At 45.3% G+C, this 24,387-nt stretch overlaps 1 protein-coding gene across 5 annotated transcripts; it reads right to left on the bottom strand.

Moving 5' to 3' along the window:
* Positions 1–379: 379 nt before the first annotated feature.
* Positions 380–11,156, bottom strand: gata3 (GATA binding protein 3). Of its 5 annotated transcripts, none has more exons than XM_068702569.1 (6): positions 10,801–11,156; positions 9,265–9,798; positions 7,040–7,096; positions 6,837–6,883; positions 4,547–4,672; positions 380–2,044 (listed from the first exon to the last, which is right to left on the bottom strand). In XM_068702569.1, exons 1-6 carry the CDS (start codon positions 11,033–11,035, stop codon positions 1,754–1,756), a joined length of 1,290 nt encoding a protein of 429 aa, XP_068558670.1. In that variant the 5' UTR covers positions 11,036–11,156; the 3' UTR covers positions 380–1,753. The 5 variants fall into 5 exon arrangements, with proteins under 5 accessions (XP_068558670.1, XP_068558672.1, XP_068558669.1 ...); XM_068702571.1 differs by having other exon boundaries at positions 9,322–9,798; XM_068702568.1 differs by lacking the exon at positions 6,837–6,883 and having other exon boundaries at positions 6,951–7,096.
* Positions 11,157–24,387: the final 13,231 nt, after the last annotated feature.

Raw genomic sequence — 24,387 nt, 5'->3', positions numbered from 1 at the left:
GTGTGTGTGTGTGTGTGTGTGTGTGTGTGTGTGCGCTGTGTGTCGGTCGGTGTGTGTTTATGTGTCGGTAGGATGAGACAAAAGCCCCTTCAGCCAGCGGTGCCGGTGTGGCCTGGCCTCTCTGACCCTGCCATTTGATTTGTTCCTCCATTGGCTCTGTTTATTTCTGCTCTTCCTGTTTGTGCTCAGCTGACCGTACGAGGTGTTCCTGTGAATGCTGGGTAAAAAAAGAAAAAGAAATGACATATATATATATATATATATATATATGTAAGGCGGGGTGTTGCTGGTTGTGGTTGGGGTGGGTTTGGGCAGGGCAATGTGTCAAAGATCACACGGAGCAGCAGGAGACAGAAAAGACGGCTCTCGACCACAGTGCTAACATGTCAACAGAGATTAAACTAGTTTATTATTTTCAAAGAGGAAAAAAAAATTACGAAACAAAAAAGCAGTCATATTTTACACTAGTGATTATTATTAAATTTTTACAACCATTCAGTCTGCATAACATAAAGAAATAATTCTACGTCTTTGTTTATTTCGTATTTTTGGTACTCTGATTTATACATACAAATAACAAATACAGGAACTTTTTTCACAATGCATATAATCTGTGGGCAGGAAGAAAGTCTTTCAGGTGAACAAATGTTGTGTGTGCGTGCGTGCGTGCGTGTGTGTGTGTGTGTGTGTGTGTGTACGTGCACGCGTCAACACAAACCAATTGCCCGAGACCTATAGCACATCCAAAAGTAAAAACAAAAAAAGAAGAGACGTCATTTCAGCCGGAGCCGCAGACTCTCTGCAAACTTAATGCAACACAATTCACGCAGGCGAAAAACCGAGGCCTGCCCTTTCTCAAGAGTCTCTCTCCCTCCCGTCGCCTCACCTCCTCCTCCCTTGTTTCCTTTCCTCTGGGACTCTCCTCCCTCGTCTCTCCTACTCGTACCCTTCTCGTCGTTAGCTGCCCATGGGCATGTTTCCTTTTTTATTTTTCTCACTAAATTAAAAAGTCTTCATTAAATGTACTGTATTTCATACAATTTGTACAAATATATTCAACGTCTGGCTCTCCTCATCTCCAGCGAGGGGAGGAAGAAGAAGATGAAGAAGAAGGGGAGTGTGTGTGTGTGTGTGTGTGTGTGGGGGGGGGTGTGTGTGTGTGTGTGTGTGTGTGTGTGTGTGGGTGTGGGGCGGGGGTTGTTTCCTGTTACACAGGTGCAAAGTGAAGAGAGGCGGGGTTAGGGTGAGGTCGTTGTAAAAGTTTTTTCAATGTTCTTGTGATGTTCGTGTGTGGAGAAAAAAAATGGCATTTTGTACACAAATGGAGCTCCTTATCGTGTGGATCAGCTGGGAGGGCAGCCTCAATGTGGCGGCGGCGGCTTGAGGAGAGAATATTCTTTCTCTCCCTGGTTGGAGGGAAAGCTAAACCCCCCCCCCCCCCCCCCGGAGGCCAGCGTGCCACGGTCAGGTCTGCAAAGCATTCACATCGCAGAGGTACACTTTGATTTTATAAAAATAAGATACAACTGAGGACAAAGGAGCCGAAAAAGCCTGCTGATCTCGCGCCGCAGCTCGGTGATGGTGGGACAAAAAGGGGGGAGGGGGGCTGGGGTCGGACCGAGGAGCAGTTCATTTGTCTTTTAGGATATGGAAGCAGAGGTACCGAGGGACGTGGTGGTGGTGATGGTGATGATGGTGGTGGTGGTGGTGGTGGTCGGCGAGGCCGAGGGCGAGAGCGCTGCGCGGGGGAGGCCTAACCCATGGCTGTGACCATACTGGAAGGGTGGTGGGGGGCGAATGAGAGGCCGGAGGAGGGGTGCATGGGTGTGGGGGTGCTCAGCATGTGGCCGGAGTGCGAGAAGGGGGGGAATGAGGACATGTGGCGGGACAGGGCGGCCGGGCTGAAGGAGCTGCTCTTGTCCATCAGGCTCTTGGAGAAGTCGTCCATGCCGTCTTGGGACTTTTTGCTCTTCTTGGACTTGCTGGACATCTTCCTGTTCCTGGTCTGGATGCCTTCCTTCTTCATGGTCAGAGGTCGGTTGATCTGCTCTCGAAAGGAGACAGAGAAGATGGCAGATTAGTATTTTGTTGTGACGTGTGCGCGGCTTCGCGTTCACACAGGATAGAAATCTTCGTGGCTCCATTTACATTAAGCAACACAATAATGCAAAAAAAAAAAAAAAAAAAAGAATCCTTAAGTGAAGGGAGTTTCAAAATAAGACAGAAGATGTGGCACAATCTGAGCTTTTAGTTTCCTCTTTAGATTCTGGGGTTTTGGGGAGACATAATGATATGTAATGGAGTCCCATTACGGGGCAAATCTGACTGTCCCATCCTGAAACCGATGATTGTTTACATACTCCGTGTGTGTGTGTGTGTGTGTGTGTGTGTGTGTGTGTGTGTGTGTGTGTGTGTGTGTGTGTTAGGGTGGATTTAAATGTTGATTCATTTAAGCTGAACTGTATCTGAGGCTGCGACCGTGCCAGAGAGACAGAGAGAAAAACGGGGAAGATGTAGAGAGAGAGAGACTGTGTGCAGAAACGGAGACGGAGAAATGGTCTGGCAGCTAACGTCGACCACAGAGACACATGGCCACGACGACCGCCGGCCTCGGCCAAGTCCTCCTCTCCACCTTCCTCCTCCTCCTCCTCCTCCTCCTTGACCGCGTGGCCCGTCTCCTGGCCAAAACGGGGCCACAGCTGCCATATTCCAGCGAAGGTTTAGCCGAGAGCTGGATGATGGAATTCAGGGCCGCGGGCCGGATTACGAGGAGAGAGGTGGACGAGGCCGACCGGCTTCCTAATCTCGGGGGAAGCGGGAGGTTCTCCTCCCGTCTCGAGACGGTTGCCCACTTTCTTCACCGGCTCTTTAAAGCAGAGCGGCCCGGATGGTCGGTGGAGGGCAGAGATCTGTGGTTTTGTTCTCTGAGATGTGGGTGACTCTCTCTGCCTTGCTTCCAGCTCTGAAGGCCACGCTACGCCCGCCTACAGCCGGTCAGCCCCCCCCCCAGCGCTCTTTGATTGCTGAGACGTCTACCGTCTCGCAAGAGGGAAGAAGCCCCGGGCCCTCCAGGCCGCCGCCGCCACCGCCCCGGCACATCAAACAAAGAGCCGAGCGCAAGACGTTTGAATCAATGACCGCCGCAGAATTACGCAGCGCGAGCCCCTCACATCCTCTCTCCCCAAACACCAGCAGCTAACCACCAGAACACCCCCCCCCCACCACCACTCCTGAGCAGAGGTGTCAAAGCCAAACACTTCAGTCAGACACGAAGAAGATGAGAAAGACATCTTTTCACACGCGGTGACTCAAACCCCTGATTACTAAAGATAGCCTGTCTGGTGTTTATAGGTGATAACATGGCCTCCTGTTTGTGGCAACTTTTTTCTTCTTTGTTTTCACAAGGGTCTTATCTAAACTCAGGTGTTTTTTCGGCACACACACACACACACACACACACACACACAGGCGAGCGAGGACTTCGCTGAACTCCCCATGAAGAATGTGGAATTTGTTTCAAAGGGAGCGAGCCCCAACACAGAAGTCCGGGTTTACCCAAAAATAAACTCCCAATCTACGGCGAGGGTCGGGGTCAGCTCAGATGCTAATATGTGACTGGGAACTATTCTTCTTCTTCTCCTTCTTTCCGAATGTGTTTCTGCAGCGCCTATAGCTGTCTGACAAAAAGTAACATGGGAAAATGATTTAACAGGGAGCGCTTGCGTGACAAGCGGGGCAGCAGAGCGGGGCGGGTATACAACCTTTATCTGTTGTCTGAGAGGTGAAAATATTACCTACATGTGGCCTCAGAGCAGTTAGCCTGCTTCTTATTATTATTAGTTTCAGCCACAATGGCTGTTTGATTAAAAGTGACAGCTTTGTGCACAGGAGAGGGGGAGAGAGAGAGAGAGAGCAGAGAGAGAGAGAGAGAGAGCGTCGAGAGAGAGAGAGAGCGAGAGAGAGAGAGAGAGAGAGAGAGAGAGAGAGAGAGAGAGAGAGAGAGAGAGAGAGAGAGAGATAGATAAACGAGTCCCTGGGGTTTTCAGATTGAGGATGTGAAATGATGTGGTGAGGCGCTAACCAAACCCCAAAACGAATCAGGCGGATTGGTGGTCAGAGGGGGGGAGGGGGGACTCCCTGGCGCGCGTGGAACCAAAAGGCTAGAAATAAGAAAAAAAAAAAATCGGCCTGGAAATTAATCGAATTTTAATTAAGCCCCCCCCCCCCCCCTTCTTTAATATTCTAAAGCAAGGCGGCTGCGGGCTTAGTTCACTTCGGTCTTATACATTTTAGATTTGCACTTACTGCCAATAAATCATATTAATTCTACAGTATTTGTTATCGCCGTGCCCCGGAAAGTCTCTGCAGGGACGAGTCCGATCAAATATTCAGAGGAAGAGGAGGAGGAGGAGGAGGAGGAGGAGGAAGAGGAGGAGAAGGAGGAAGAGGGAAAGGTGGACGTGATGAGAAAGACGTAAGGATGGAGCTGGGGCGGTGCGCGCTCTGACTTGTCGGTATGACTTCCTATGGAAGCTTTATTACTTACATTGTGCAGTTTGTAGTACAGGCCGCAGGCGTTACACACCGGGTCCCCGTTGGCGTTTCTCCGCCACAGCGTCGTCGTTGTCGTCTGGCAGTTTGCACACGACGTCCCCGCCCGCCTGGCCGCGGACTGCGCGACACAACACACAAGGAGGGAGAGAGAGAGAGGCCAAAGAACGTCACATGACCACGTAATGACCCAATCAACAAGCAGCTTTATTCTGACACGTTGAGCGCCGAGACTCAGGGGTGACATTTCTTTTAGAAAGCACTGAGATGCAGATGGAAATTGGGCGTTTTATTTGGAAATGCAGCAACTTCCGGATATAGGAGGTTAAATACATCGAGGTAAATGTGGTGTTTTAGGGTGTCTTTGTGTCGCGGCAGCCCTGTATACATGGCGCCTTACATCTCTATAAACGCAATAAAGAAAGTATGTATTTTCTTTCATTGCAGATTAAAAAGCATTCTTTATTTTCACTCACGTGCATTGTGTAAAGCTATTTAAACCCCGTGGTGGTCAATGAAGGCTTTATTCTGACTGTGCATATACACTCTTAATGTCCACCCATAGGAATTCATATTCTGCATTCAGTGCAAGCTAAAAAAAAAAAATAGTTTCAAATAAAGACAGAAATAGCAAAAACAGAGCTGCTTTCACTCGAGGCTAAAAATAGAGCACATACCTCCTGCAGAATAAATATTTACAGAAGACATAAAGAGCAGTGGCTTGAAATGGGAGAGCTATTAAATCTGATTAACCCCCACCCCCCCCTCCCCTTAAAGTTCGTCTTTGTGCCACGAGGGCTTGTTTTAAACGTCGACCTCGCGACGTTAAACAATAGAAGTGAAGAGGCCTGAACATATAGATTCAAACACGGGACATTGTGGGTAGAAAATATGAACACATCATGCAGTGAAATGAACCATATGAGCATATAATTGCACGCCAATTAAAAGCATAATAATGGAAAAAGAAAAAAAAAAAGGTGGATATTTTTAGCTCCGCTGCAGGCTACCACACAGTGAAAGTCATGTCTTCCCATGGATTTAGCTGCCTGTCTCGCGGCCCAGCTCGCTGCAGTGGCTTGACATTGATGTTATAATCTCTAAAAAAAAAAAACAATCAATAGACAGGTGACCGCAAAGGACACACGTAACGTAAAGGGACTACATTATCTCGGGGAGGGATTTCCAATTATACACACGTGGTGGCCTAATAACCCCTGCTGCTGCTGCTGCTGCTGCTGCTGTGTGCTGAGAATAACCAATCAGATTGGAGGAATAAGCCTCTTTAAATCCATATATGATGTGATTTATGTCTGCTTCTGATATTTACTTGCATTGTATTTTATTATGTCATCCTCTTGATTTATTTATTTGGGGGATTACGCCAATTCACAAAATCCTTAAATAACTTCCAACTTGTCTGCACATTAAAACGTTAAATATGAGCAGACAAGATATCAGCTGGTCGATGTGATTAATTATTACACAAATCCTCCTCTGATGTCTTTGGTCTGCGCCTATAAATAACATTATTTTTGCCCTCCGTAAATAAATAACGACCAGGTCAAATGTTGCGTGGCAATTACCCACCTGACCCGCGTGCTTTATTAAGGAGAGACGCTAACACTAAACAGTCTCAAGTCGTGACTCTGTGCTGGCCCGGCTCGGACTCCGCAGCCCCTCTATGTTTTGACTGGGGAAGCGGGCTGTGTTGTTAAGAGCGACTTATCTGCGCTGCTCAGATATCCGGCAGCCCTTTCCTGGGAAGTCAGGTTTTCACATTAGAGGCGAGGTGGAGGAGAGAAAGAGGTCCAGAGCTGGACTGCACGGCCATCTTTGCCTCAAGAGATTTTTCTCTTTTTCATAAGAAGGCATAGGGGGGGGGGGGGTGGGGGTGGGGGGGACTCCTCTGAAGCTCGCGAGAGGGGCTTTCCCTAAAAATAACTGCAACAAACAAACAAAAAAAAAAGCTCCACCTGAAGCAATCGTAAGAATTGCAACAAATGTACCCTAAATACTAGAATGTCAAAATCATGTTCATATGATGGAGCTCATTGTGCGTTGTTGTTTTTTGAATGCAGGCCTGCAGCCACAACTCTTTAACGGAGGCAATGCATCTCCAAAAATACACATATAGGCCCATTGTTTAAACAGAATACTGTGAATCAATGACAATTTTAGCAAATAAAAAATAGCATCGTCATTGCATTTATTAAAAAAAAAAAAAAAAAAAAAAAAAAAACGGTGCAGTTTTTTTTTCTATGGTAGTATCTGAAAACAGAGACCTGCACTTGTCGAGTCAATTTCCTGCAGCTAATAGGCCTACTTCTTCCTGGATAGGGGAAAAACAGAGAGAGAGACGGAAATGTCATCAATAGAGAAATGTGGTGGAGACGTACCAGCCGCCGCTTGGGTTTGATGAGAGGGCGATTCTGCCCGTTCATCTTGTGATAGAGTCCGCAGGCGTTACACAGATAGTGACCCGTACCGTCCCGCCTCCACAGCGGAGTTGACGTGGCCCCGCAGTTCACACACTCTCTACCTTCTGCAAGAGCCAGCACACGCACACACACACACACACACACACACACACACACACACACACACACACACACACACACACACACACACGCACAGAACATGGAGACAGTGCCCAGGTCAGTTAAAAATAATTGTTGATGCATGTAAATTATGTTGAAAACAGAAAAGTTTGTGGCATTTTTTCTTCTTCTTATAAAACATGAAATAAAAGCATCAACATCAATTACAATAATGTAACATTGCAAATGACTTCTACTGCAGCAGATGTTTTATTTAAAACACACAGACACACGCACACGCACACACACACACACACACACATAACACACACGTGGTAAGTGTTGGTGGTGAACACAGCAGTTGTGTTAAGGTCCATAAGGTAGATTTTATATTTCAATATATCATAAAATCTTCACGCTATACGTGTCCTGTGAGAGGATTCTCAGACGAAGCTAAATGCATTTTGGTCATTGAGAAATAAAAATAAAAATCTAATAGATCAGGCCTTCTCATTGTAATAAGAATTATAATAATTATTATTAATAATAACAGTATGTATGCTGTGTCTTTTAACAGGCTGAGTCCTTTGTTTTGGGGCGATTGAGATGGTGTTCATGTTTGACTGGCTCTTCTCTAGTGACACCGACAGGTGAGACGCGCACTAACAGTTTGATTATGACCGGGCCTGAAACTGAAACAAGGGCACTGCAGCCACAGTCGGATTATTTGAAAGCAGAGACTCACACAGGGATTTTTGTTTTTGTGCAACGCCGAGGGCATTTTGCATTTTCATGCAGCCGCACTTCCCCTTTTTTTCCTGCGAGATGCAAAAACACAAAGCTTGACTTCTTCACACACACACACACAGAGAGAGAGAGATGCATCAGTCCGGGTTGCGCCGCGTTTTGACGCGACAGACATGAAGTGTCCTGGACGCGCGTGCGTGCGTGCGTGCGTGTGTGTGTGTGTCTTTCAAAAAACCTGTCTTTTCTGTTGCTGGAATCAAACAGGCCTCCACGATGCAGATTCTGTGTGTTGCACGCGGTGCGTTTAGGTTTCCAGAGAAATGAAGTTTACACCACGCGCACTGCGCGTTGGTAACCTCGTGAAAAACGGGTAATACTCATCAGATCGGGAAATATCTTAAAACGCATATTATCTCACATTATCCTCGAATTAAAAATCTTTATTTGCATTAAGTGTGTGATGTTGAATAATCCCGATGATATGCATCAACTAATCCACTGTTTTCTATAGCCGCTGATATTAATGTCATTACAAGAAAAACTGCTTTTCAGCAACCTTTAAAATAATTACCCCCCCGCTCACAATTTAGAAAATGTCTCCCCACACTCTCTCTCTCTCGCTCTCTCCCTCTTTCCCTCCCCTCCCTCGGCGGTTCGTGCACTCTGCCACGGCGACGGCTCGCCCGCTCTTTTCCCTGTGAATGAACGAGCAGCATCCGGTGCTCTACCGCTGGGTAAACAATGCAACTGTGGCGCGCACTGGTCTGACAGTAATGGGATTATCTTAAACATATAAACGGGGCGACACAGCCCAGAGAGCTGGCTTCCCCTCTGTCTCTCTGTGTGTGTGTGTGTGTGTGTGTGTGTGTGTGTGTGTGTGTGTGTGTGTGTGTGTGTGTGTGTGTGTGTGTGTGTTAGTAGAAGAGGAGAAAAAACGACCTAAATTAATCTAAAGCTTTCAACTCTGAACTCTGTTGAGGATTTTATTTTGTTGAGGGAAAATATTTATACGTCTGAGAATTAAATGGTTTTAAATTGTATTCTTCTATTTTGTACTCATTGTATTTAATTTGTTTATAAATAAATATATTTATTTTAATGTTTAATTTAAAGTCGATTCATATTTTTATTATTGTTATTATTGTGTATTAATATCTTTAAATAATGTTGTTATTTTTTTAAATATGTTTTAATATTATATCTATAATTATTATCAGACGATGAAAGAAAGAGCTTTGAGGCATTTTTCATGCGCCTGTTTAGAGTACAGGTCGACCTGTATGGCCTTGTTCATGAGAGGGATGAATGAGCTGCTTATGGGCATTTTTTTTTTTTTTAGTATGAGATTAAACATGGCTGATCATTAAGGCTGCAAATCTGGGGAATAATGTTAGATCAAAAGGGAATGTAATAAAGCGCAGCCTACCTGAACAGGACCTTGCTTTTGGTCTTGTTTTGGAACCATAACTAGAAGATGACCCACCTATCAGGCTACTTGGTGGGAAGAGGCCTGGGCCGTATTCGGGGACATAGGATGGGTATGTGGCGATGGGGTGGTGGTGGGCAGAGGATGACCCTGCTCCGATTGATGCCACGCTCCGGCTGTGAGCCGACTCCAGTTTCATACTCTCGGCCAGGGTCACCTGGTACTTTATGCACTCTTTATCCTCGTGCCGCCCGGAGCTGGTCCCTGGGGTGGATATGCCCGGGTCCGGGGACACGTCTTTCGGCGGGGTCGGGGGAAACGTGAAGAGGTGCGGACTGGAGTGACCGGTGGACAGGGAGGAGGAGGAGGCCGGGGGGTAGACGGACAGGCTGGTCGGGGAGCCGTGGTGCAGGGGGTTCTTGGGGAAGGGGCTCAGGTTCCAGGGAGAAGTGCTGTGGTGCGGGGCGATGCCTTTGCTCCCCTCCAGCCAGGGCAGAGAGCCGTGCAGTAACGAGGGACGGCACACCTGGCTACCTGGGGCAGCACAGAAACACAAGAAACCATCAACAACCTGACCTCAGTCCGCAGCCACCATAAAAACACTGCCAGTAGCTGTAGGCCTGAACACACACCCAGATGAAACATGAGCACACATTTACGCACTGATTCATCAAACCCCGTTACATTTTATTATTCACATGCAACACGGCGATTTAATTTGCCACCAGCTGCTCTTTCAAAAAAAAAAAATACTTTCCATCGAGATTCTGCCGCCGTCTGGAAATCATCTGATCATCTCTCATGCCGAGAAAACGAGTTTCGTGTGGCCACGCACGTGCACGAGTCTGCCCCTTTTTTTTTTTGTTTTGCCTTTTCCACTAAACAGGCCTTGATGCGACTGAATACTTGTGAGGCAGAAAGCCTCAGTACAAACAGCGTCGTGATTGACGGCTGAGGAAGTTAAAGTCTACAATAAAGGGAACTCCACAAATGACTAGGTGCCTGTGAATGGCACATTATGATGAAGATAAATATTGTGGCACGCGCTCAGAAGTGAAAACATGCTACCGAACGTTCCCAAAATATTCTCTTTTCTTTCAATACGTCTGTGCCAACACGTCTATTTGTTTAAGTCAAAAATCCATTTTGTTTTGGGGGAGAGAAAAAACAAAACAAATTACGCACGAGCTATTTGAAACACGTCTGACAGCTGAATGTAGTATTTGTGTTCGTGTTTGTGAAGTTCACAATGTCACACAAGCGGAGGACAGAAACCAAAGACACACTGGAGGTAAAGCATCCGTATTCACGGCGTGGTTCCACGACACTTTACGCTCTCGGGTTTTTTAAGACGAAGTCAGCTCAGGCCAAAACCGAAACCCGGTCTGGAACCCAGTCAGATAATACAAATAATTCCAAACGCAGTGACAGTAATTGAGTATCTGCTGCGGGGAGGGGAGTCCATTACGCACAGGGATCCAACCCGGATAATGTGCACATTATTAAATAAAAGGCCTAAAGAGGCCGTTTACTTACTGTGTGGAGGAGGAGGGTACCTCTGGACGGCTCGGACAGAGTTTCCATAGTACGGAGAGACGTGGTTCCCCTGTGCGTCGATATTAAACAGTACATCCACATCGTCAGCGAGCTGATACTGCGAAGGGTCCATGTATGAGTGGCCGAGGCCCGGGTGATGTGAGCCGGGATGCTGCTCGTTCAACACCGCGGGATGATGGCTCATCCATCGTGGCTGGTCCGCACTTACTTCCATCGCTTTGCTTTTTAATTCTTCTCCTTTTTTTTTCTCTCTCTCTCTCTCTTTAGTAAATGTTCATGCGCGGCGAAGCAAACTGGTACAAGTCAAGATAAGAAAGAATCAGTCCCAAATCCGTGTTTCTAAATCCGTGTTTCTTTTCTTGGGGGGGTTAAATCCACAGGTTCCGCGCTTGCTTCCGATCACCTGGAGACAGAGAGGAGAATTTAATTGTCTTATTTTCTCCAAATTGTTCACCTGCAGCACGAATAAAACAGACTTAAATAAATTCACCCGAGTTTTGTTTTTTAACAACAACAACAAAAAGATATATTTAAACACGAAACATACCCCACATTGCAAATGCAACAAAAGGTGTTTGTCATATAAATACGTCCAAAATGGAATCCAGTCCCACGAACAGAGTTCCTGAACTTCTTCCTCTTACGGAAAACAAAACAAAAAAAAAACACAATGTCAGTGTTTCAGCCCGACTCAACAAGTATGCAGGGTTTCTGTGCGGGAGCAGGGCTCGTTTGCAGCGGGCGGCTTCACTGCACACTGACCAGCACCAGCGAGTTAAAGTCACTGATCAAATCTCTGTTTGTGCGCAGTTGTAGCCCTCTCCATTAACTCCGCTCCGCTCCGCTCTCTCTCTCTCTCTCTCTCTCTCTCTCTCTCTCTCTCTCCCTCGCTCTCGTCTGTGTGGCTGCTGCTCGCTCAACCTTGCTTTACCTCTCTCTCTCTATCTCTCTCCCCCCCTTTCTCTCTCTCTCTCTCTCTCTCTCTCTCTCTCTCTCTCTCTCTTTTTTTTTTTTTTTTTACAGTGAAGGCATTCTTTCAGGATGGCGCCAGGCAGCTCAATGCTTGCAGACAGCTGTGGCGCGACGCAACTTAAGGAGGGTCTGTCAGTGTCATCAGTTAAGGGGAGGGGCCTGTCCTAATTGAATATAACGTGAGCCAGGAGGGATGCAGAAGTGCTGCAAGATTTCTTTATTTTTTCAATGACCTTGCCAATATATAGATATATGTATCTATATTATTAAAATGGAGATAATTGTTTTTACTTAGGCCTCATAAAACTTTACGCCCAAGTTATGCATGGAAAAAAAATACAATTAAACATCCACCCCTCATAAAAAGCATCTGGGCCAATAAATCAGAATAAAAGCAATAAAAATATTAATGATTTTTGGCCCTTAAAGTCTGCCGTAGAGAGAGAGAGAGAAGAGCGGCTGCAGCAGAGCCTGTTGCTCCGGGCCAATGGCAGGTTGCGGGACGTTTCTACGCTCTTAAAATTTGTGACAGTGCGTCCTCTCGCGGTGACAGGCGCATTATTCTAATGGCAGATCCGAGTTTAGCCGATCTCCTCACCGTGAAGCGGGCGCGCGGACAAGGACGCCAGAGAGACTGAGCCTCCTTTAAAAAAATAATAATAATAATAAAAATAAAAATAAACCTAATGTAGGCCTTTACTGTCTGTCAGTTAACTCACCAATATCTGTGCAATAACCTCCTCTCAGACTGACGAGCAGCAATGGCTCATGTCATTATTTATTCAAAACAGTGCATTACATGTAACACGATAGCGCGCGCAGGGAGTGATTCACCCAGACTCCTTTTTCTCATCTTTTTTTTCTCCTTTAAGTTGAGCAGATCATTTAAAGAACCCCCCCCCCCCTCTCTAATTCAGAAAAGGGATTCCTCTATGTTCAGTGTCACGCGGTGTTCACTCCATCGCGCGGCAGAAAGTGAGCTTCTCCTCGGGGAAGTATTCTATGTCTGAAAGGTCCAGTGTGGCTTCTCCATATTCTCTCAGATTGGCAGTGTGTGATAGTAGAGTGTGTGTGTGTGTGTGTGTGTGTGTGTGTGTGTGTGTGTGTGTGTGTGTGTGTGTGTGTGTGTGTGTGTGTGTGTGTATGATGGGGGCAGCCGCGGCGACGCCACTGGATGTGACGTCACCGCGGTGTGAAAAAAAAAAAAAAAGTCAGGAAATGAACCCCCTCCGCGGCGCGCCAGTGGGGTATACAGGCAGCGGGAGCGCGCACGCCCTTGCACCACGTAGGTATCAGCAGCAGCGGTATCCTGTGACGGAAACAGCAGGTAGGGTCGGTTCAATGTGCGGGTTTAATGCCTCCGCGCCAACACGCATACAAATAGTAAAGATTGTATTTTAATCATTTTAGACTCAAGGCCGCGCGCTCAGGTGACGACTCCAGTTTGTGTTTTATTCGATTAATTCCCAATGTACCCCCCCCCCCCCCCCTTTCTTTTGATATCGAGGCTGTTCTCAGCCGGGCGCGTGGGAGCACAGGCTGAGCGAGACTTGGCAAAGCGTCGTTATTTTCTCTTCTCCAGGATAGACCTACCTGGAGAGAGAGAAGGAGGAAGGGGGGGGGGGCGTTCCGCACTCAGGAAAAAACCTGAGACTGAACTTGGACGCAAACTGCTGTAGCTTCCATTGTCAAGCTGTCAGCGGACTCGTGTAATTATCCTCTTGAAAAGTCTCGCGCAGCCATTATCCACAAAGTGCCCGTTATAGGTGCTCAGAGGAAACACATGACGGTGGATGTAGTCTAAAATCCCGATTATGTGTTTTTTTTTTTTTTTTTTTTTGTATTTCTTTTTTGTCTCTTGACTGGATGTATCCAAGCTTAGAGAACGGGACATGGAAGCCATCCCATGACTTGGTTCCCAAGCCTCGGTGTCAATAACGCTGGAGCTTATTCAGCACCGGAATAAGACGTGGCTCTCTTAAAAGAAAAAGAAAGTTGTCATTTATAATCCCCCCCAAAAAAAACAAACCCTGTCTTCACGGAGGGAGAAATAGTGGCTTCACTTCCCCTTTTCCTCCGCCACTGTGTCGAGAACGAGCCCCCTGCGTCGCTCTATTCTTTTTTAAAGTTAATGGCCTACAAATAGCAGCGTTTGTTGTGCGTAAAAGGTTGATTCACAAAAGCCGGCGAGGGGCCAGCTCGGCTTCTGATGACAGAGATATGTGATTATGTCAGACGGCTCTGATTAAAATCAAGACATGGCACAGTTTCTTTCTCTACGTCGAGGCTGAGAATTTAAGACACGAGCGGATTATTCCATTGCCAGTGTGGAGGATGAAATGTTTTAGATAACGTCTGTGTGTGTGTGTGTGTGTGTGTGTGTGTGTGTGTGTGTGTGTGTGTGTGTGTGTGTGTGTGTGTGTGTGTGTGTGTGTTTACTTTGTCCCCCCCACCCCCCATCTTCCTGTGTGACCTCATCAGCAATTACAATCATTGTTTTTCCTCATAAATAATAATTTCCTTCCGTCAGCTGATGAATCAGAGGTCAGGGAGATTAAAATCACACAACAATAATACATTATAATAGTAATAAAACACCACCAGCCTACTACTACTACTTCTACTACTACTACTACTACTACTTCTACTACTACTACTACTACTACTTCTACGTCTACTACTACTACTACTTCTACTTCTACTACTACTACTACTACTACTACTCCTAAACAAATGAGATAATACAAAAATAAAATAAACGTTTTGTTATATTTATTTTTTAAATAGCAGCACATGTAAATGCTTTTTAGAAACAAGAGCAGAGACAGTAGAAACAATTTTACAACATTAATAATTAAATGTGTGTGTGTGTGTGTGTGTGTGTGTGTGTGTGTGTGTGTGTGTGTGTGTGTGTGTGTGTGTGTTGCTAAGGCATCAAAAGCTTTGTTATCTGGGTGCCATTTTAATTTAAAACTGTCCAAATAATAAGCCACTATAGCGGCTATAGTGGCTTATTATATAATACGCCTTTCATCTTGATAACAAAGTAAAAATAAAAATAAATGAAATGTCGAAAATACAACTGAAAAGGATTTATATCTAAAGAATTAAATAAAGAATAAAACGAGTGTAACGCTGCACAACAATGAAGATGTCCAGTCACTGATTAAAACAGGCGCGAGTCATAATAGTGATACATATATATATATATATATATATATATATATATATATATATATATATATATATATATATATATATATATATATATGTATATTACTGGTTAAATGCTCTTTTATACACATTTTGAAACCAGGTTAACGAACCTTTATGTTGCAGTTCTGACTCCCGTGAGTCATTTGTCACCTTTCTAAAGTCTTTTCAAGAAAAAGCTGCTGCTGTTATTCAGTCAGCATGTGAACCAACTCGGCTTCTTAGAACAAAACGAGGGCGTCAAATTCTGCTCGTCGAGCGCGTGAAACCCGAAGTGGATTTCCTAGAATGATTAAAATGAGAAGCATACAGGCTGCAGGACGAATCTCCCTTTTCTTCGAGTGTAAAAAGAAGAAGTTACAGTTCGTATTTTGTGTCATTCAAAAACAAAACGGTCTGCCAATAGACTGACTCGCGATGCTTATCAGTGTCTATATCGCCTCGCGCCAGACGCACTGATGTAATCTTTCATTTAGCGTACGGGGCCTTTTCACCTCTTAGCCTCTGGATCCTCGACAGAAACAAAGTCATTCATAAATTCAGCTCATTTGTTAATTCTGCTGTAAACACGGCAGGTTATTAAATGGACTGAAATTAAATCAGAGCTCAGAAATCACCCACAATTGTGAAGCCTCTCATAATAACCCCCCCCCCCCCCCAAAAAAAAATCAAATGTACCTGCTGCCCCTCTTTGTCCACGCGCAAGGCCGATGGTGTGTTGTTGTAATATATTACTAGTTTAATAACATCACAACATTAAATCTAACACAAGTGACCCGTTTCCAAACGAGAAACAAACAGGAAGAAATTATAGCTGTTTTTTGGGGGGAATCAATACAAAGGTGCGCAAAGCTGCATCCATGCAAATAACCGTTGGAGCTCTTGGCCCTTGAAGTGCGCGTGTGATGCCCTTATTTGGCATTCTATTCATTCTCTCTCTCTCTCTCTCTCTCTCTCTCTCTCTCTCTCTCTCTCCTCTCTTCCCTCCCTCTCTCTCTTTCTCCGCCATATCAAGACGTATCGACCAAACACGAGATGGAGGTAACTAATAAACGGGAAGGAAACGCAGCCTCAGCAAACCCGACTCCTTTTTTTTTTCTTTTTTTTTATTATGACCCGCCGGCAAGGTAATCAGATCAATTTCACGGCTCGTGTGGGATTCCGCCTGCAATTCCGCCAACCTGAGCGGTGTAATAGGTCGTTAAAAACCCTCATCTAGCGCTTATATTTGGTGGCGGTGGGGCGCTTTTGAAGTGGGTTAGCTAAATATATGAGGAAAATACAGTTCAACAAAACCCTGACATGACACGCGCGTTGGAGGTGGAGACGGCGAACCGTCGCAGGTGAAATAAATAACGGGCACGTTCAGGTCTAACAGCAAGCAGCGACGTTAAAAAGGCAACAATGGCGGACGTTGTGGATATTGTAGCCATTTATCGACACCACAGTCCCCCCCCCCCCCCCCCCCCCCCTTTTTATTTATCTATTTTGGCCTCAGCAAGTGCGCGGAAATAACCGGCAGCTTCCTCTCTGCAAATTATTTTATTTTCGTTTTTACATCATTTATTTTCCACGTCAGCTACAGCGTGCTCCAGCCGGTCACAAAAGTTTCCCATCATTCACAGAGGAGCGGCGAGCCCTCGTTACACAGACAGGAAAAGAGGACAGAGGCAGCCGATGGACGGAGCGCGTGGGATGCAGAGCAAATCTAAATATTTACTGACCCTGTATAGTGGACGCCGGACGAGGTGGACGCTCTCTTTTTTTTTCTCCTCTCTGCAGATGTGAAAGAAAGAGTGACATAGAGATGGAAGCGCCGATGGCATTTAGAGAGAGAGAGAGAGAGAGAGAGAGAGAGAGGAGAGAGAGAGAGAGAGTCGGATGGGGAAGGAGAGAACAAACACACGCGCTCTCACGTTGGTGGTGGCGGTGTTGTAGCGGTAGCGGTGTTGGTGCGCGCGCCCTCGGTCCCAGTGTCACATCATCAATATATAAGACACCGCGAGGAAGAGACACGCGCGCACGATAGGCTATACCGGGCAGGCTGCACGCGCATACGGGCCAACCAAAGGCGGCCTCTTTACCGTATACTCACTGTACAGTGCACGCGTCCTCTTCCGGGTCGTGAAAGCGTCACAGGTTAGAGGAATAGACGCCAATTAAAAAGCAATAGAAGCCAATTATACTCGTACAATATGACATTTTAATCAAGCAGAGATGTATTTAAATATTTCTTTTACATTAAATGCTCCCAATATATTACTAGTATTGTTTTTGCTGCTTTGCTTTTTGTTTTTGTTATAATATTTAAATAGAGGTAAAGACACCTGACCAGGTGACGCCCACTGCTACAAGCCAAATATAAATGCCAATTTATCAGGTGTCAATGAGCAGTATATATATATATCTATATATAGATATATATATCTATATATAGATATATATATCTATATATAGATATATATATCTATATATAGGGCAGAAAATACATATTTACGTGGTTACATATAGGGGGAAAAAGTTTTAATGGTGCAAATTGAGGCCATATTTACAAGCATCCAGCATGTCGTGTAGGTGTATTATCTATAAAGCCAACTAATAAGAATGGAGCCTGTACACTTTGTGCTTTTTGGGGATATTTCAGTCTCTCCGTGACACACACGATGTTGCACCTCCTTTTGTGCTTTTCTCTCTCCTCCGCCACAGAGCACAGATGAAGCCATAGAGCTGGTGTCTCATCGACAGCAGGAGATCCGCGCCAAACTCCACAGCAATTACGAGCTCCATTTGAACAACGTGTAAGCAAACACGTCTGAAATCTTTCCCTTTGCTAATGCGGTTTTTTAGGCAGTTGTTCTTGAAACGGCAGAAGCTTTTTTTTTTTCTTCTTTTTTTTTGTCGTTGTTTTATCCGCACACACATGCATCCACATGCGCCTAAACCCGGAGCACACAGAGGCCCTGCTAGCCTGATTATTGACACCATGGTTCATTGAAAAGGAGCACCAAGCAAATCCGATCCTTCTCTCTGTGAAATGCACTGAGGAGAGGAGAGGAGAGGAGAGGATGCTGCAGGCTTTGTATCTCTCATGTTGCGCCTTGACTCTTCGAAGGAGAACGTAAAGTGATCACACCCAAATCTATCTTTGAGGAAAAACAAATTCAATTAAGGTAATAAATTAGAGATAATTGATGAAAACAAACGTCGTTTTATAAACTCACAAATGCGTCTGTAGCCCAATGTGCCTTTTTTTTTGTTCTTTTTTTTTTTAAACCAATGAATAATTCAATATTTCCACGCAAGCGGAGCTTTCCATTTATGGGAATTAGTATTTTCAACATCTAAATAGAATTAGAAAATAACACATCCAGATAGCAATAATTTATTAATCTCCCTTTTGACGTAAATAAAATGCCTATTTTGGGGGGAATTATTGGCTCTCCCATTTGAATGTAAAGGTGAAGTTAATAAGTGATAAACGCGCATCCTGATTGCTTTGATACAAGCTAATGGATAAAAACAAACCATATTCACGCCACAGATAATTAAAGCATATTATAGGTGAAATAAAAAGATTAATTATCAGGGGGAAATAACGAGAATCAATTTGGTGTTGTTCTGTCGGGATAGAATTTAATAAAGGAGAAAGATCATTTTGGGATTTGAAAGGGAGCGGATATAAAATGACGTGCTTTATTTATTTATTTTTGGGAGAGGAGGGGTGCAGATTCTGTGGAGTGGATCCTTAATTAACTGTAAATGGAGACTGTAAACGGATTCGGGTTTACCTTTTCCGTTACCCGTCCACACTGTATCACATCAGCGGCTCAGTCCTCTCCCGGGTTTTTTTGTTGTTGGCGCATCCCGAATATATATATATATATATATATATATATATATATATATATATATATATATATATATATATATATATATATCGGGAGCGCGAGCGCGATGGTCCAAAAAAAAAAGTCACGCTCCTCTCCTCCCGCGTGCACCCACCGCCCTAAAAAAAAAAAAAATCGCGTGATTAATGTAGAATTTGACGGCGAGCTCCGCGTGACAACAGCTATGAGCAAACAAACCCTCCGGTACGCTGGGCCACAACAACAACAACAACAACAAGCAGCCCCGCACGCTGCATGGCCTTTATTCTACCACAGCTGATAATCCCGCCGGCAGATAGCGCGAGGAGTCATAACGTCACCTCTGTGTTCTGATTAAATGCAGCAGCATTTTTAGTCGCATGCAGCTCCCCTCTTCCTTTCTTTTTTAAGAGTTAATTTTAGCAGTTTCAAACCGAGCAGCTGCACGACATCCAGCGGAGCATTACCCCCCCCCCCCCCCCACACACACACACACACCCCAACACTGCACCGTGGCTTTTCTGCCCCGCTGTAGTGCATAAACGGAGTAAATCATTCGCGGTCACCCGCTTTTATAGCCTCCCGGTGCAGCCTAAATTTTATTAGACACTTCCACTCCAAATGTGAAATAAACGCTGCAGCATATATCTCTCCCCCCCCCCCCCCCCCCCCCCCCCCCCCCTCCTCTTTCTTTCCCCTCCCTGCCTACACGATTCTCCGCTGTAAATGTCGAATAAGATGACCTTAATTTGAGACAAAACACCTCCAAAAATGTATGGGCCACGTATTATCTATTTACTTATTTATTTTCCCTCAATGTGTTTTATTATTCTCGTCCTGTGCACCCTCCAAACGTTAAGCCAATGTGTGCGTGTGTGTGTGTGTGTGTGTGTGTGTGTGTGTGTGTGTGTGTGTGTGTGTGTGTGTGTGTGTGTGTGTGTGTGTGTGTGTGTGTGTGTGTGTGTTTTTCACGGCGGCTTCTCCCTGCGATTTTATTTTAAAATTATTAGGCCGAGGTGGGGAGAATTATAAACGACTCTGCTCTTATCTGCTCCCTTCACGTATCCAGGATCACAGAAGCTGATTAAGAAAGAAGTCACAGCCAACGCTGGATTCATAATGATTTGGAATAATGAATCCTTATCTCCCCTCTGCAGATTATCAGCCTTTCAGCTCGCCATGTTTTGTTACATGGGATAATTTATTGCATCTAATACATCACAATGAATCTGATGGGGGAAAGTGATGGCCATGTTAGGAGAGAGGCTGGTTTTTTTTTTTTTTTATATATATCCCGGGGCAATGAAATGCCTTTACGATTTTTAATTGGTAAAATATAAGGGGGGAGGGGGGGAGGGGGGAGGGGGATCTGATAAAAAAAAAAAAAAAAAGAATAGAAGCACAGAGGTATAATCTTGCCTGCTAGTGTTCCAGCAGCACTCTGCACTATAATTAGTGTGTCAATTTCAACCTGAAATTAACAGCATCGACCTGCCATCTCTGCTTACGCCGGTGGAGTCAGCGAGATCCTAATTTCGCATGATTTATTTTCACAAGAAGAGATAATTAATCATAAACACCGAAAAACACTGCAGCAAAAGTGGAGATAACAAAATATTTGCATCTAAAAAGATTCGATGAAGCTAATTCGTTTACCAACCCCCCCCCCCCCCCCCCCCCCCCCCCCCCCCCCCCCCCCCCCCCCCCCCCCCCCCCCTCCTCCTCCTCCATCCCGAGCCCCACCTGATCGAGCCACCGCTGCAGTTCTCATGAGTACCTCCAAGATTCTTTTCTTCTTTAATTTTCCATGATTAATCTTTGGGTGGTGATGTATCATTAATCACTGGTGGGGAGGCGGGGGGGGGGGGGGGGGTGACGTACCTCCCCCCTCTTTGCGTAAACAGCGGCTCCAGTGCGGAGGACACTGTAAGAGTTGGATTGTGTGGCGGTGTCACTGTTGTTGGGAAGTGTGCCATCTTTCTTTATTATTATTATCATTACTATTGAGAGGGACTGGGAGGTGCAGCCTGGTGGTGTCTCAGAACCTGCAGGAGGCCGCGTGCAGTAATATCATATTAATAATAAAAGTAATAATAATTTTGTATATACTTCTTCTTCTTATTGGATAATCATTCTTTGTTTGGAAGTCGTCATTGGCACGGTGCCCGCGCAGCTCTGAATTTTTTTGGATGGCGCTATGTTTAAACTTGGGCATGCTCACCGTGCCAGGATAAATTAGCATTTTATTTGCAGCTGTAATTAGCTGATCAGCATCTCTCTCTCTCTCTCTCTCTCTCCTCTCTCTCTCTCTCTCTCTCTCTCTCTTTCTCTCTCTCTCTCTCTCTGCCCATCTTTCTTCTCATTATGATTGTGTGTCCTCGCCGCCTCTTTCACTGCCTCTCCCCAATCCCTCATTTTCCAATGTCCTGGCAGCGCCACCAGATGTTTATCTGGGGGTTTTTTTTATACCCAGGACACTGCCATGTCAAATAAACCGGGGATGGACACTTACAGGCGGCTGGGTATCCAGGCAAGCCCTCCTCTCTCCTCCCCTCCTCCCCCTCTCCTCCTCCTCCGCCTCTTTTCCTGCCTGAGCAGAATAATCCTGGACTGGGTGGCCACTGGGAGTCCAGCGAGGGGAGAACAACAACCAGATTCACGTTGGTCTTCGCTTAAAAAAAGGGGGGGGGGGGTCTCCAAAATATAGCCCCGTGAAAGAGACTCTTTTGTCTGCGCAGAAACAGGCCTCATATATAGCAGGGTTTGATGGAGGCTGATGCTGCAGATAGAGATGTGGAAGATGAGCTAATGAGATGCAAGGCATGGGGGGGGGGGGGGGGGGGGCAAACATCCAGTCAGGAGTCCTCCCAGGAGAGACCAGCACAATGCAACCTGCCTGTTATCTGCAGGGGAATGTACTCTCCCTTTAATGAGCAGTCGTTTATTAAAAAACACTCTTTTAACCTCATAATTGAAAAAAGAGGCCACACACACACACACACACACACACACACACACACACACACACACACACACACACACACACACACACACACACGCACACACGCTGCAGCTCCACTACCGAGGACGTATATCTCAATGTAGATCACCTGTGTTGCAACAATCACAACAACACGTCCCCAGCTGGCCCATGATATACAAATATTTATCCACTGATAAGGAGCCGCCACGATGGCAGATAACCTCCTCTTTCCACCGCGTCAGGACTCTTTGTCTGTACACTCTCAGCATATTACAACCCCCCCCCCCCTCCCTCTATAAACTTCTCCTCTTGCTTTCTAATTCGTTATTAGGAGAGACTCCCATAAGCCGCTTTAGTCAATGGCTGTTTGTGGGGTTGTGGAGTCTGGAAAAGAAAGAAGAAAGAGAGAAAGAGGAGGAGAGATGGAGGGGTGCGAGCCCCCCCCCCCCCCCAACAAAAAAAAAATAATGAATGAAAGACTGGCTTGGTTTTCCTCCACGGAACAAATAGTTAACATTTAACGTTTACACCCGGCCTGGCGACTCTCTGGCGCTGCGGGGCCGAGCCGAGCCGGGCTAAAGTGTCCCGAAAGCCTTTTTCGGAGGGGTGTAAGTCCCCCGGCTATCGGGTTCTCCAGCCCCCCCCCGCTTTAAATGACTGTCAAAGAGGCAAATATCAAATTGCACGCGGGGGTCTCACTCTCCCCGCCCTCTCTCGCGCTCCCTCTGTGCCAACCAGCGCTGAGTTACTGTAACGGGATTACTTCTCCAGGAAAACACTGCCATCTTTAATAATAATAATAATAATAATAATACAAAAAGATTTACTTGTGATTTAAAGAATATATATATATATATATTCACTGAACATGGATGATGTAGTTAAGCATTAAAATAAATGCAAAGTGCAACATATCACATTTACATAAATTGGGTTGAGGATGATAATGATTTGTGTTTATTTACATCACATCCTGTAAGAGTTCTTTCAGTCTTTTCAGGTTTAGTTCATCAATGACAAGAGACATATATTCTTTCTTTGATGTGTGGAGGCTTCAGTGTGGAACCTCCACACATGTGTCACAAGAAAGCACCAGAAACATGCTTCTGCCACAAAATAATTCCATTTATTTGTGTTCAAAGGTTCGCTTTCTGCTTGAGAGTGACTCTGCATTTGACACGTTCAGAGGCCTAAAACAGCATTCGAACAAAACAATGTGAGAAGAGACAAATCTCTCTTTGGTAGAAGCGGACTACACTATCACATGCACTTTTAATGTTGCAAAATAAAGAGCAGGCACATTTTAAATACTATTTGTCCCATAGTGACTTGTGTTTACTCAGCTGATAAAGACACCTGCAGCAGCAGAAGGTAGACGCATGAAGACACGTGTGTTTGCACATGTTGGACTTGGTGATCGGTGCGTAAGAATGAACACAGTAAAGACATGATAACAGATACAAGATCTCCACATTTGCCAACAAACAGGAGTACATCACTGTTGTCTGTAAGTTAAGTGTGGCGCTATTATACACACATGGACCCCATCACTAAGATGCAAAGCCACGGTTATAAAACTCTACTCATTTTACTCCCCACTTTCCCAAATTAGACACACCGGCGTGTTGAAAATAACACAGTGTACAGCCTTATCTACAGAGGGCCTATGCATTGTCATTAATCTTCACCGGGCTAATTAAATTAATCCATCGCCTCTTGGCATCGGAATATAACGACCTGCACTAAATCCGCTGCAGGATAACGGATTGTTTTTGCAAAAACCAAGACTAGGTCTCTGCTTTAGCGGCTCACACACACACACACACACACACACGCACACACACACACACACACACACACACACACACACACACACACACACACAGCAGCAGCAGCAGGCCGGATTCATTATCAGTGTCATGTCTTTTATTTTCAGCAGATGATTCTAAATAAAACCCACCTCAGTGCTTCTTGTTTGTTTGTTGTTGTTTTTTTGTTTTTTTTGGGGAGGGGGGGGGGGGGGGGGTTGTAAGCGGGAAGGAGGTTGGAGAGTTGTGGTTTTGATTGACAGTCCGTCCGCGGGATCATGTTTAATCCCTGCCTCTCTCGAGCCCGTTCAGAACTCATTTCTCCACCGCGAGATGGGGGACTCAGATGGTTGCCGGGGCAACGGCGATAGTGCTAAGCCATTTCCATTTTCTGCGAATGGGGGGGAGGGGGGGGGGGGGGCATTTTGCAACAGAGGTCTTCACAAAGTCATTCACAAACACAGACGAGGGGCTCATTACTCTGGAGGGAACGGATTACTCGTTACTCCTGTACTCTTTGGAAGAAGTACCCTTTTCTTAAAGTAAAAGTACTACTTCCACCATGTAAACAAAATACTTAACTTAAAGTAAAAGTCGTGCATTTCAAATACTGCATCGTGAAGTCAGATTACAGAAGTATTATCAGTATTTAAATATTTAAAGTATCAGAAGTGAAAGCACTGCTTCTGCAGAATAGTTGACCCTGTGTGACTTTAAACTTCAA

This window comes from Cebidichthys violaceus, unplaced genomic scaffold, assembly GCF_023349555.1.
Source record: "Cebidichthys violaceus isolate CVI_PGR_0920_01 unplaced genomic scaffold, fCebVio1.0.p SCAF_86, whole genome shotgun sequence".
Lineage (NCBI taxonomy): Eukaryota > Metazoa > Chordata > Actinopteri > Perciformes > Stichaeidae > Cebidichthys > Cebidichthys violaceus.
The sequence above is the reverse complement of the archived record's forward strand: the minus strand, read 5'-3'. Positions and strand labels throughout refer to the sequence as shown.